Source organism: Dendrobium catenatum, unplaced genomic scaffold, assembly GCF_001605985.2.
Source record: "Dendrobium catenatum unplaced genomic scaffold, ASM160598v2 original_scaffold_27042, whole genome shotgun sequence".
Classification (NCBI taxonomy): domain Eukaryota; kingdom Viridiplantae; phylum Streptophyta; class Magnoliopsida; order Asparagales; family Orchidaceae; genus Dendrobium; species Dendrobium catenatum.
This window is the reverse complement of record NW_021345501.1, coordinates 862,348-874,737: the sequence shown is the minus strand read 5'-3', so window position 1 is coordinate 874,737 and position 12,390 is coordinate 862,348. Positions and strand designations below refer to the sequence as shown.

General features: G+C 34.1%; 1 protein-coding gene and 1 non-coding gene across 4 annotated transcripts in view; both read right to left on the bottom strand.

Annotated features, from left to right (window-relative positions):
- Positions 1-11,946, bottom strand: part of LOC110112852 (E3 ubiquitin-protein ligase UPL3-like) — a 34,265-nt gene extending 22,319 nt beyond the window's left edge. For 2 of the 3 annotated variants that reach the window (XR_002305091.2, XM_020845215.2), the window contains exons 1-5: positions 10,896-11,943; positions 8,524-8,634; positions 8,280-8,396; positions 7,997-8,164; positions 7,749-7,910 (exon numbers count right to left, since the gene is read on the bottom strand). Coding sequence is in view for 1 of the 3 variants with exons in the window: in XM_020845215.2 (XP_020700874.1) it covers positions 7,749-7,910; positions 7,997-8,164; positions 8,280-8,396; positions 8,524-8,634; positions 10,896-11,633 (1,296 nt within the window). In the remaining 2 variants the exon portion in view is untranslated. Of the gene's footprint in view, positions 1-7,748; positions 7,911-7,996; positions 8,165-8,279; positions 8,397-8,523; positions 8,635-10,895 lie in introns of all 3 variants that reach the window. The other variant, XR_003699463.1, reaches the window with a different exon arrangement.
- Positions 11,947-12,022: 76 nt separating this feature from the next.
- TRNAP-UGG lies at positions 12,023-12,094 on the bottom strand. Its single transcript has one exon. It is a non-coding gene; the product is annotated as a tRNA-Pro (tRNA).
- Between the last annotated feature and the right edge of the window lie 296 nt (positions 12,095-12,390).

The window sequence follows — 12,390 nt, the reverse complement described above, 5'->3', positions numbered from 1 at the left end:
TCATGTTTTTTTATTGGAGTCCGAATGTAACTCTATGTTCGGACTCCGCACGTAATAATTTTTCCTACCACAAAGCCTCTATCCCCTTGCCTCCTTTCTATCTCTAACCAGCCTCTCCCTCGCACTATAAGGGTGATAAAATGCACCTTCACCTCACCTATCTATGATTGTAGGGCAAATGCAATGTTTGATGGCTAATTAAACTCCTCGCTCTCCAAGTCATTTGTCTAGTGTGATGATAAAGTTGAGCTAGTCGCTCCATGAGATAATTCTAAATTCTACCTTAAATCTTCAATTTGATAATTACAAAGAAAGAAGCATTGCATAGAAATGAACACCAATACAAGCTAAAACTGGTTTTTTCCATCATGTTCCAATCATTTCCAGCTCTAGATGCAATATTACACAACTGACATATTTGTAATGCAAGCAACAATACAGATAACTAGCAGGTTATAATTGTGGGAGTCTAAACATATATACATAAAAACTTTGTAATATATACCATAAACTAAATACCTCCATCAGTGGAAGCATTCACTGGCTTAAAATGGCAAGAAGTAAGCAATGTCAAACAGCATTACATCAGGAAAATGCTACATGTAAAAACCACTTGCCCATATAAGTAGTAGTAAATCACATAATCAAGAGCATCAGTTCCTACATTGCATTTCATAATTAAGAATGCTACTGTAAAGATGGTAAATTGCATCATCAGAATCATAAAAGAACTCCATTGCAAAAGAAAATAATCAGAAAATAATTCAAAATGTTATATATTCCTCGGCATCTTACCATAAATGAAGTTATTCTAACAAGGATGTCGCATATCCAAGGTATTAGTGCATTTAATTTACAATTACAAAGATTTTATCAGCATCATTAACATATGGTCCATATCCTGATTATTTGGCGTCGAATCTGTGAATCCCCATTCTCCATTCATTTAACGTTAAGTGTTGCACGAGGTGTCAAATCTAATTTGCACAAATCTTATTGTGCTTCTCCTAACATGCTATCAATGGTCAACCCATTTTCATTCCTATTACTTCCATGCAAATTTCATATACCTAACATATTAATTGACCTTTCATTATATATCACCTAAGTTTATTTTTCATTAATATACATCAATAAACCCCCACCTCGGGTGAGCAAAAAAAAAATCCATTATCTTATATGCAATAGATGCTACTCATATCATCCCTGAGAAATACAAATTTCTTAATTACCTTTCCAAGTTTTGCCATAAATCCATGCAACACTTAACTTGATTATCATTCCAATCAACATAGCATATCCAATTCAATTAAGGGATTGTTTGGCTACACGTAGGATTTAGTAAATCCTATAAATCCAGATTTATCAAATACTAAGACAGTTAAATCCTAAAAACTGTTTGGCATTCTAGAGATTAAATACAGTTAAATCTTGAGGAATTATTTGGGTGCTTACCACTAGGTTTTAAGTCTCTTGACTCAAATAAAATTTTAATAACACTAAATTGCTTGTTAATATTGTAATTGATTAATATTAATTGTTAATATAAATTTATTTAATTCTAATTTTGATTATTGAATATTATTAATTCTAATTTAAATAATTTTATCAATAATTAGAAAAAAACAAATCATACTTATTATATAAATATCATAATTAATTATAAATTAATTAATTTTCAAATTAATGAAACACAATAAAATTTTATTTCTCCTCTAACCTCTACATGATAAATTGAATTTCCGTGTTATCCACTTGAATGGTTATCTTTCCCACTTTACCCACATGATTGAATATTATTGTAGTCTGTAAAGAAAAAAATAAAGATATAGCATAAATAATAAAAGCCAATAGGAGCGAAAACAGCGTAAACAACATTCTTCTCTTCCTTTGCCCATCTATTTCTATAATTTCTCTTTGGTCATTTTCTATGCTCTTCCTAGAGCCTTTAGGCCTGTCCAGGGCTTGAAAGAGTCACTAAATTCATTGCCTCCTTCGATGACTTTGTTCCTAATAGATGAGAAGTCATGACGGAAGTTCGCTGCGAAGGTTATGATTTTTACCCCTTTCATGCACTTCTCCTTTGACTAAATCCTATAAATCAACCGAACTCTAGATTCACTAAATCTTGATTTAATCAAAATGGATAAGGAATAGAGTTTAAGATTATGGAGGATTTAAAATTGTCATTTTTGTTATTTGGTGAAATTTAGGCTAAATCCTTCTTAGATCCTACTCAAAACCTACATCCAAACAGACCCAATTATTTACACAATTTTCTTTAAATCCATACTTGTCAATGGCAAATAGTACACCATAGGCCAAAAATCTCTATAGAGTCATAGCACACAACACTTTACACAGAACGCACAATATTAAACATTATGCAAAATATTAAAAATTACTAATAAAAATATAGCTAAATATAAAAACTACTAGATTGAAATATAAATCATAATGATAGTAAAAAAAATAAAGTAATGCTTAGGTTCAAGCGTTCAACACCTTAACCTATAAACGAAATTGATAACATAAATAAGCAAAAATTTGGCAAACTTCTTAGAACCGCCACCTAAAAGTCATTAGAAAATTTAATAAGCACATGTTAAACATCATATAGCATTATTTATTCTTCTAATCATTAGAGAATTTGATACTTAATAGTTCATGTAATATTTGATCCTAGTTTTGAGAAAACTATAAATTACATAGCCATTGTTTCATTAAAAAAAAAGAAAAATAAGAACAAAAAAACTTCCATATAAGTTTGCACATAAATTAGAAAAGATATTTAACCAAACCATGATAACACCAAAGAGAAGGAGGTCGAGAGCCCTCATGCATATCTTGTTCTATTCACAAACTAAAATAAAAATAAACCCTAACCCTAATTAAAATAAATAAAATTAATAAATAAAAATGCATAATATTAAAATTAATTTGAAGCTCTAATCAATTAGCATGCGTCATGGGGGCAATGCACTATGCATCATTGCTCATTAATAGCACAAATAGTTTTAGGATCCCGCATGGTTTAAAATTGCGCAATATGAATATGAGGCCCGCCTTTGCGCAATTCCAGTAAAAAACGCCTCGATGCTTACGCCTCGAGTTTTTTTATGAACTGCTCTCTCCCCTTGAGGCCCGCCTCGCCTCACTGGCATGAGGCTTACGCCTCACACTATATATGTTAAAACTTACATAAATCTTGAAGTAAAATGCCCGACATTGGACTCTATAGGAGAGGAGGAAGGGGAGACAGCAGTTCATCATAATGATGATTCAAATGAAGAACCCCTTAGTGATGACAGTGCTGATGACTTATGAGTTCTTATGTGATATGTCATTGCTATTTATTTTTGGAAATTTGAATTATATGTTAATGAAAAGAATACTGCGATTTGGGAAAGATAGAGTTTTGAGTTGAACTATATTTCATGTTGTCTTATTATTGGGATATTTTGATTTCACTTCATATCTTATATTTTTTTATGTTTTATATTATTCACTCATCAGTATATAAAAAATTTATCATTTTATGTTTACGCAATCTTTTGATTTTGAGGCTTACGCCTCAAAACGTCTTGAGGCTTACGCCTCGCATCACGAATGAAAAACGCCTCAATACCCGAATACGCAATTTTAAACATTGGGACCCCGCACTACACCATGCAAATGTCGCTAGGAGTGTATCGCAACATGCGCTATGGCTCATGCCATTTGACGCTATTAACATGTATGCTTAAGCTACATGTTATTATCTTATTAAAAACTCGCTAAATCACTCAACTGTAAACCCAAAAACATATTCTCATTTATAATCCAATATGTTATATAATACAACAACAACAACAATAACAAAATCCCCTTTTTTTTTTTTTAAATCTCCCCACTTTTACCCCGGGTGGTGGGGTCGCGACATGAATCTTTTCTCCATTGTGTCATATTAAAAGTCAAATTCTTGTTTAAATCTAATAGAGAAAGATCATTTCTAATATTTTCTAACCAAGTCTTTTAGGTTGTCTCTACCTTTCTTAACATAAGTCAAATCTAATACCTCTCTTTCCTAACCAAGTCATTGGAAGGCCGCCGTTTATGTGAAAGGCGACTCTCTAATCTTATCTTCTACTGGAGCTACTCTAACCTTTTCACGTATATGCTCATTTCGTATCTTATCTCTAAGGGTAAAGCCACTCATCCACTGAGCATCCTCATCTCTGCCACACTTAACTTAGTATTATGCTTCTCTTTTAATGGCCAACATTCGACACCATAAAGAATTGCAGCCTCACCACATCTTATAGAATTTTCCTTAAGTTTGAGGGATACTTTTTATCACACAACAAGCCCGATGCATTCCTCCATCTTCAACCATCCAACTTGAATTATGCTGATAATATCCCATCTATTTTCACCATCACTCTAACAATAGATCCAAGATATCTAAAACGTGTACTCTATTAATGACTTGATCCCAAAGTCATAATCCCCTCACTAGGTCTATTACTACTAAAATTACACTCCATATATTCGTTTTAAATCTACTCAAGCGAAAACCTTTAGACTCTAAGTTGACCTCCATAATTCAAGTTTACCTTCACACCTCTCTAGTCTTATCAACAAGAAGAAATATCATCAGCAAAAAACATACACCAAGGTACATCCTCTTGCAAATGTCTAGTGAGAATATCCATGACTAAAGCAAAAAAAGATATGGGCTTAAGGCTGATCCTTGATGTAACCAACCAAAATAGTGAAATACTTGGTCAACCACATTGTGTTTGAACACAAGTAATAGCTCCTGCATAACATATCTTTTAATGATTTGAATATAAGCGTTATTATACCTTTCTTTTCAAGAACTCTTCCATAGCACTTCTCTTGGAACTTTATCATATACTTTTTCTAAATTAATAAATATCATATGTATATCCTCTTTATTTTCTCTATATTTCTCCATCAAACCTCTTAATAAATGTATGGCTTCCATAGTTGACCTACCCGACATGAATCCAAATTGATTTTGAGAAACATTAGTATCATGTCGCAACCTATGCTCCATAACTCGCTCCATAGTTTTAAAGTATGACACATTAACTTAATTCTCTATAATTCGCACATCTTTGTGTTCACTTCTTCTTAAAAATAGGAATTAACGCACTCATTCTCCACTCATTTGGCATCTTTTTAGTCTTCAAAATAGTATTAAAAAGTTTAGTAAGCCAAGAAATTTCTTCATCTCCTAAGCATTTCCACACCTCTATTGGAATATCATCAGGTCCAACAGCTTTTCCACACTTCATTTTCTTTAAAGCCTCTTTAACTTCGATATTATTAATACGCCGATAAAAACATAAATCTTTATTTTCATTTAGGGTGCTAAGGTCACTACATTCAATCGTATTTTCACATTCTTCATTAAAAAGTTTAGCAAAATATCTCATCCACCTTTGTTGAATATCATTTTCTAAGAAAAATATTTTTTTATCTTCATCCTTAATACACTTCACTTGAACTAAATCCTTATTGCTCCTATCTCTTCGTTTGGCTAACTTATACATATATCTTTCTCCCTTCTTAGTATCTAATCTATTATATAAATTAATAAAATCTAAGGTCTATATAATAAATAAACAAATAATAATATATAATACATCAAATCAAAGTACCACTTAATTGATTAAAGATTATCAATATAATACCTACTAAAATCATATATGAGATACTGAAATCTTGGTAATACTAAGTCATTTATATATTAAATTAATCCTTATTCTAACTTCTCAATAATTTCACCAGATGTGTCATCTATGATAAATCTATCACTTAGAGATAGCATATACAACAAGGTAATATAATTTAAATATATTTTGTAGGAATCTACTTAACCAATATAAACATATGAAGCTAATATTAATTCTTGATCCAACTATGATATGAACATCATTCATCATCCCTTTGTTTTTTAAATTGCTCAATTAGTTTCCTAAGCAAAAAAATCAAACCTACCCTATCATATAAATAAATCAATTCTTCCACATTAATTATTAATTCTTGATCCAACTTGCTTGTTCTTAAAAATTAGTATTAAAATATTTCTTCTTCAAACATTTGACATCCTCTTAATATCTAGGTTTCATTGAAAAAATTAATCAAACAAAGCATATTTCCATAACCATCAAAATCACAACAGGCAACTCATTTGAACCTAAATCTTTATCTTTATAGATCACGTTCAAAGATAACTTAAATTTCCTTTTTTTCATTAATCAATCTATAATATATCATCATTTTGTTCCTTATAGATCATCTTCAAAGATAACTCCCTCTCACCCTAAAAAAATAAACTAGCAAACACCTGAATTTGCATACGCTACTATAAAATCATTGAGAATGTAAGTTGATAATTTGTTGAATATTTCATCTTCTTTATTCACTAGCCTTCTATATAAATAATCAAAAGATGCAACTTTTGCTTTTCTTAAGGCCAAATTGCAAAACTTCCACCTGATAATCAATGTAAGCTGCATTAGTAATTATTTTATTTGGTACTTTAAAAACATATTTGTTTGCCTTAATAACATTCTCTACCTCAATTCACAACTAAGCCTCCTTTTATATGATGAATTCCTAGAATTCTCCTAAAACTTCTAAAATAATGATATTAGTATAACTAACCATCTTCCCCCACATTGTTTCTTGATTCAACTATAGGATTTAATAGCAAACTATCACAAAATATGAACAATTTATTACCATACATGTTCCACCACTTCAAGAGAAATTATTTATTTTTATTGCTTGTCTAATTTTAAAATAAATATCAATAATTACTATGACATGTTGTATGTGCAAACTTACCCATAAATCACAACATCCTCTTAATTAATATTAACTATTTGTTCTTCAAACATTTGGCATCCTCTTAATATCTAGATTTTATTTAAAACATTAATTAATCAAAGTCTTATTTTAATAACCATCAAAAATCACAACAGGCAACTCATTTTAACATAAATCTATATCTTTATAGATCAACTTCAAAGATAACTTAAATATCCTTTTTTTCATTAATCAATCTATAATATGTATCATAATTTTGTTCCTAGTAGATCATCTTCAAAGATAACTTTCTTCTCCTTAAAAAACTAAACTAGCAAACACCTGAATTTGCATACGCTACTATCAAATCATTAAGAATGCAAGTTGATAACTTGTTGTGAATTTCATCTTCTTTATTCACTAGCCTTCTATATAAATAATCAAAAGATGCAACTTTTGCTTTTCTTAAGGCCAAATTGCAAAACTTCCACCTGATAATCAATGTAAGCTGCATTAGTAATTATTTTATTTGGTACTTTAAAAACATATTTGTTTGCCTTAATAACATTCTCTACCTCAATTCACAACTAAGCCTCCTTTTATATGATGAATTCCTAGAATTCTCCTAAAACTTCTAAAATAATGATATTAGTATAACTAACCATCTTCCCCCACATTGTTTCTTGATTCAACTATAGGATTTAATAGCAAACTATCACAAGATATGAACAATTTATTACCATACATGTTCCACCACTTCAAGAGAAATTATTTATTTTTATTGCTTGTCTAATTATAAAATCTTGTATGTTCAAACTTACCCATGATTCACCTTATAGCCTTGCAAAAGGTTTTTCCTTTCATCTAACTAAAGAAACTCTTCAGTTGCCAAGACAAACATTAGGGCAAGGAGATGAAATCAATACCTGTTCTGGCGGCCTTGATAAGGCAGGAAAAACTGACACACTAGCAACAAGACTAGAACCTGATAAGATGTCTTTAAGGATTCCACTGATACCAAGGAGCAACAGAGTTTTCGCAGCTAAAGGTGATCCACTAGCGCATGTTGAAAGAAGGCGAATCAAACCCTGAAATAAGTAAAATGATGAATTAGGAAAACACAGAAGTATGCAATAAATCACTTAAATCATTCAACCGAGTTATGAACTCAGACCGTGTATGTTGATGTGCTGAGAGAAGCCTGCCCTCCGGAGTTACTCAACGAAATAAGCCCAGCGGTTTGAGCAACCAACCCATGATTGCAAAGCTCATCTAATTTATCAGGATATGAGGCAAATGCCTCAGCTATTCGTGTCAGGCAAACAGAGGCATATTCAAGCACCTATAATTACATTAAATATTAATTTAATAAAAGTTATGATATAAAACATTAAACCAACAAAGAGATGTACAACCTGCTCCAAACCTACAACATAAGAATTCAATAAAATCAATACCTTCGCATCATGATAGTGAAGAAGATTTGTTAACAATGGAACAGCTTCCATTACAAAATCAGCTGCATCGGATGGAAGTTTCTTGCACATATTTGCAGCAGTAGATAATGCTACCCTCTAAGTTGAGTGCCATTAATAAGTAAAGATAATTAATAAAACAAAACATATGGTTGATTCTAAATAGAGTTTAGATATAAAAGATTATGAATGTTGAAAGAAGAGCAATAAAAACGCAGTCAATTACCTGGACTCCTGTGGAGAAAAAATCAAGATAAGAGAGAACAGCCATAAGTGCCCCAGCCCTCAAACAAGCCGTCGGGTGCTCTTGTGAAATTTTTTTAAGAGCTTGAAGAGACTGAATATAAAAAATTGCAAACACTTAAAAGAAAAAACAAAAAATTATTCAAATAAGCATTTAAACTAATTTGGCTATAAAAGAAGGAAACTTCCCTCAATATTATTACAAGGAATCATAACATTTGTGGCATTTATTCCTTCTGCCATGCAGCCATTTAATCATCATTAAAAGGAGCAAGGGAACTTTCCTCGTTCTTGAAGTTGAAATGCTATTATGAATGTGTGGTCAACATTACAACACTACACTGCATGGTACCTTTAAAGGTGAGGTATCCTTCATTATCTTGGAAACCGCAGCAATGGTGAACTCACAACGGGGCATGCTATAAACTAGAAATCATTTGACAATGGTTCTTCCATAGTTCCATTCTAAAAGAACATCAAGAATGGGGAGAAGCAGACTGCTTCAGGTTGGTTTACTCAAGAGAATAATCCTAACAAACTGTACTCATCATCATCATCATCATCCCAATTATTTGACGTTAGCATTATAAATCTTCAATCTCCATCACTTCATGTTAAGTGTTACACAAGAAAACATAATATTCACTTACTTTCTAAATAACATGGCCCTGGTTATTTTATTGCGTTGACAACCAAAGTTGAACCTACATGTATGGACACGACTCTTACTAATTTGGGAAGATTGTTTAAATGACTTATCCTATATTTGAAGTTTGATATGAATTGGAATTTCTTGGTTTTCTATCCAATATGCTTGAAAAGAACTCAAGCTTACTTGTGTGTTTAAAAAATCCTATCAAATTAAGAATACAGTTAGTCTAGCTCTACATATAAATACACTCATATTCAAATAAGAATCATGCAAATGAACTCAAATGCACATACACAACAAGTGTGTGTGTGTATAAAGAGAGAGAGAGGAAGAGAAAAACTTTATGGATAAAGAAGAAATGCCTAAAACTAACTCTACTAACATCCAATGTCTCAAGACTAATCTGGACTCCTTTGTTGCTATATTGAATATGAGCACCAACACCAATAAGTATGCCATGCTGCCAATCCCAATCTTAAAGCACACATCTCATCTATTTTTGGGATCAACTACTCTAGCCTCCCATGAAAATACTTTGGAATTACCATCTCTCCCTCAAGACTGAATATTATGAAAAGTGCTCCCATCATGAACAAAATTATTATTTGGCTTTGTGGATGGAAACATAAGCTCTTATCTTTTGCTAGCAGGTATCAATTTGTCAAATCCAAAATTTAGAATGATCTCCTCTATTGGTCTAGGTCAGTTGTTCTCCCAAAAGGTGTTATGAAAAAGATTAACTCATTAATTGCTAAATTCCTGTTTCACAATAACTCCGGAAACAAAATGTGTACTATCTCTTGGCATAGTACTACTCCTAATGAAAAAGGCAGCATGGATATCTAGTCCCTAGATACTATAAACATCATCTACAAGGCCAAAATGATTGGCAGGATCTATGGTTCTAACTTCTTCCTTGCAAATTGGTTCTCCAATTTCTATGACTCTCTATGGGCTCCCACTCATAGATCTACCTCTCCTCAATGGAAAGCCTTACAATTCATCGCTAATAAGTATAAGAATTGGATGTCTCTTCTCTTGTAGTAAACAGAAATTGCTCATTCTCCTTATATTGGGACCACTGGATCAATGGTAATTTTTTTGTGAAACTGTGTAAAGCATTGGTTCATGAGACTAATTCTAATGACTTTTGGCTACTAGCAGTTGTTCTCAAATCAAAATTGACTGCACACTCAAAATTCAAAGGATTAGCTTTGTATCATCTAGCGATAGCATTCTTTTGTTTGGTAGTGACTCTTCTCTAAGAAAAAAAACTTCCCTTAAATGTCATGAGATCCCGCAGTGATTAATGTGAACTGATTTGGTTCAAGTATTGGTATCAAATTTGCATCTTTTTGCAGGAAAATTGTGTATTAAGGTCTAAAAACCAAGAACATGTTAGCTAAAAAGGGATTAATGGTCAACACTCTTTCTCCTCTCTACTTTTTACAAAAGAGACAATAAAGTAGGAAGCACCCAGACAAGTAAAAAACTCGGACATACTTATAGATAAAATCAAGCATCATAATCTAATGAAAAACATGCAAAAATTATGAACTCATATCGTTTTCCAACTCAAAACTACGACCCAATAAATAACAAAAGCAATGAGTTATCACGCAAGAAGAGGTTCTCTTAAACTAATACAGTCTGAAATTTAAACCTGATCGCAATAATTCACAAAACAAAATGATGAAAGATACCTGCTCCGCCAAGTCCATGTACTCAATCGTAAGCAACCGAGCACAGAAACACGGAACAGCACCATAATGCACTACAGCAGCGCAGGACGACGGCAAAACATCACATAAATGAGTAAGCGCCCTCGCAGCAAGTATCATCACATCAGGATTACTCTCATGATTCAACAACCCAACTAAAACGGGCACAAACGAGTCCACTGAAAAGGATCCTAAAGAATCCTCCGTCCCAATCGACAACAACTCGCACAGCTGCGTCAGCGCTTCGACCTGCCGCCCCTCCTCACCATCAGCCCTCAACCCAGCAAGAATTTTCTTGAGTCGACTACTCTGGTTAGACGAGGACGAACCCGACACGCCCGAAGACGGCAATAGATCATCCAAACCCGCACCCAGTTTCCGCAAAAGTCCCTGAAGGGCACTACTCGCGTTGGTAAAGTTCTGGTGAAGAATCCCGACTCCAACGCCGGTTTCGCTGTCGTTGTCATCATCAGCACCAGCGCTATCGAAGCTAAGTCCTAAGATCCTCTCGGCTTCGCGAGAAGAACCCTCGGGCGGGTCCCTCTCTCTACCGGAGCTACGGCGGTCGCGGCGGCCAGAGGCTTGGTCGGAGTCCATAGAGGACTGGCGAGTGCGGGTAGCGACAGGGGGGTCGGAAGAGGTGTGGGGGCGTTTTGTTGAGCGGGTAGCCGACGAATTAGAAGAGGAGGCCTCGGCCCGCTTCCGGCTCCGCGTTTCCATACAAGAATGGGCTTGGCCTCGCCGTGGTGGCGGCGATCAAGAAGCGGAAAGATGGAGCATTTGGGATCGGCAAAATAGGGTTTTTCGGTGGGGAAGAAAAGAGAAGAGGATAGGAATTGCCGAATTGGAAGGGGTTTGGAAACGATATGAGGGTGTGTGGGAGGCGCGGAAGCGGAGAAGGTGGGAGATATACAACAGAAAGAGACCGCTAGCTGAGGCGAGGCCGATGAGGGTGGTCAGTGATTATATAACGATGCGATGGGCAAGCCGCAAGCGTGGGATTCTCGCTGTTTTGATTGCTCTGCTATATGCGTCTTCCCGGTGAGTGTGCATTTTGGTAACGAAAATACTGAAAAGAGTAAAAATGGCAAAACTTGAAAAAAAGTGAGGGGGCGTTGCGAGAATCGAACTCGCGACCTCTCGCACCCAAAGCGAGAATCATACCACTAGACCAAACGCCCAATTCATGGCATTAAATAGTATACCTGTTTATAATAGAGTAAACATTTGATGTTCACCTCTAGTTTATTTGGGATTAAATTATACCCCCCATCCATGATTTGAATCCCCTCTACTAGAACAATTATTACGTCATCCGACCGAACGCAGAGGAACGTCCGATCAGAGGCCAACATCCGATCGAAGGACAAATCCCACCAAAAAACGAGTTGTACCGAGCAATACCAAACAATAACGAGTAATACCATCATTTGAAGACCCAATACCGAGTTATACCGAGCTAAATCGAGAAATACCG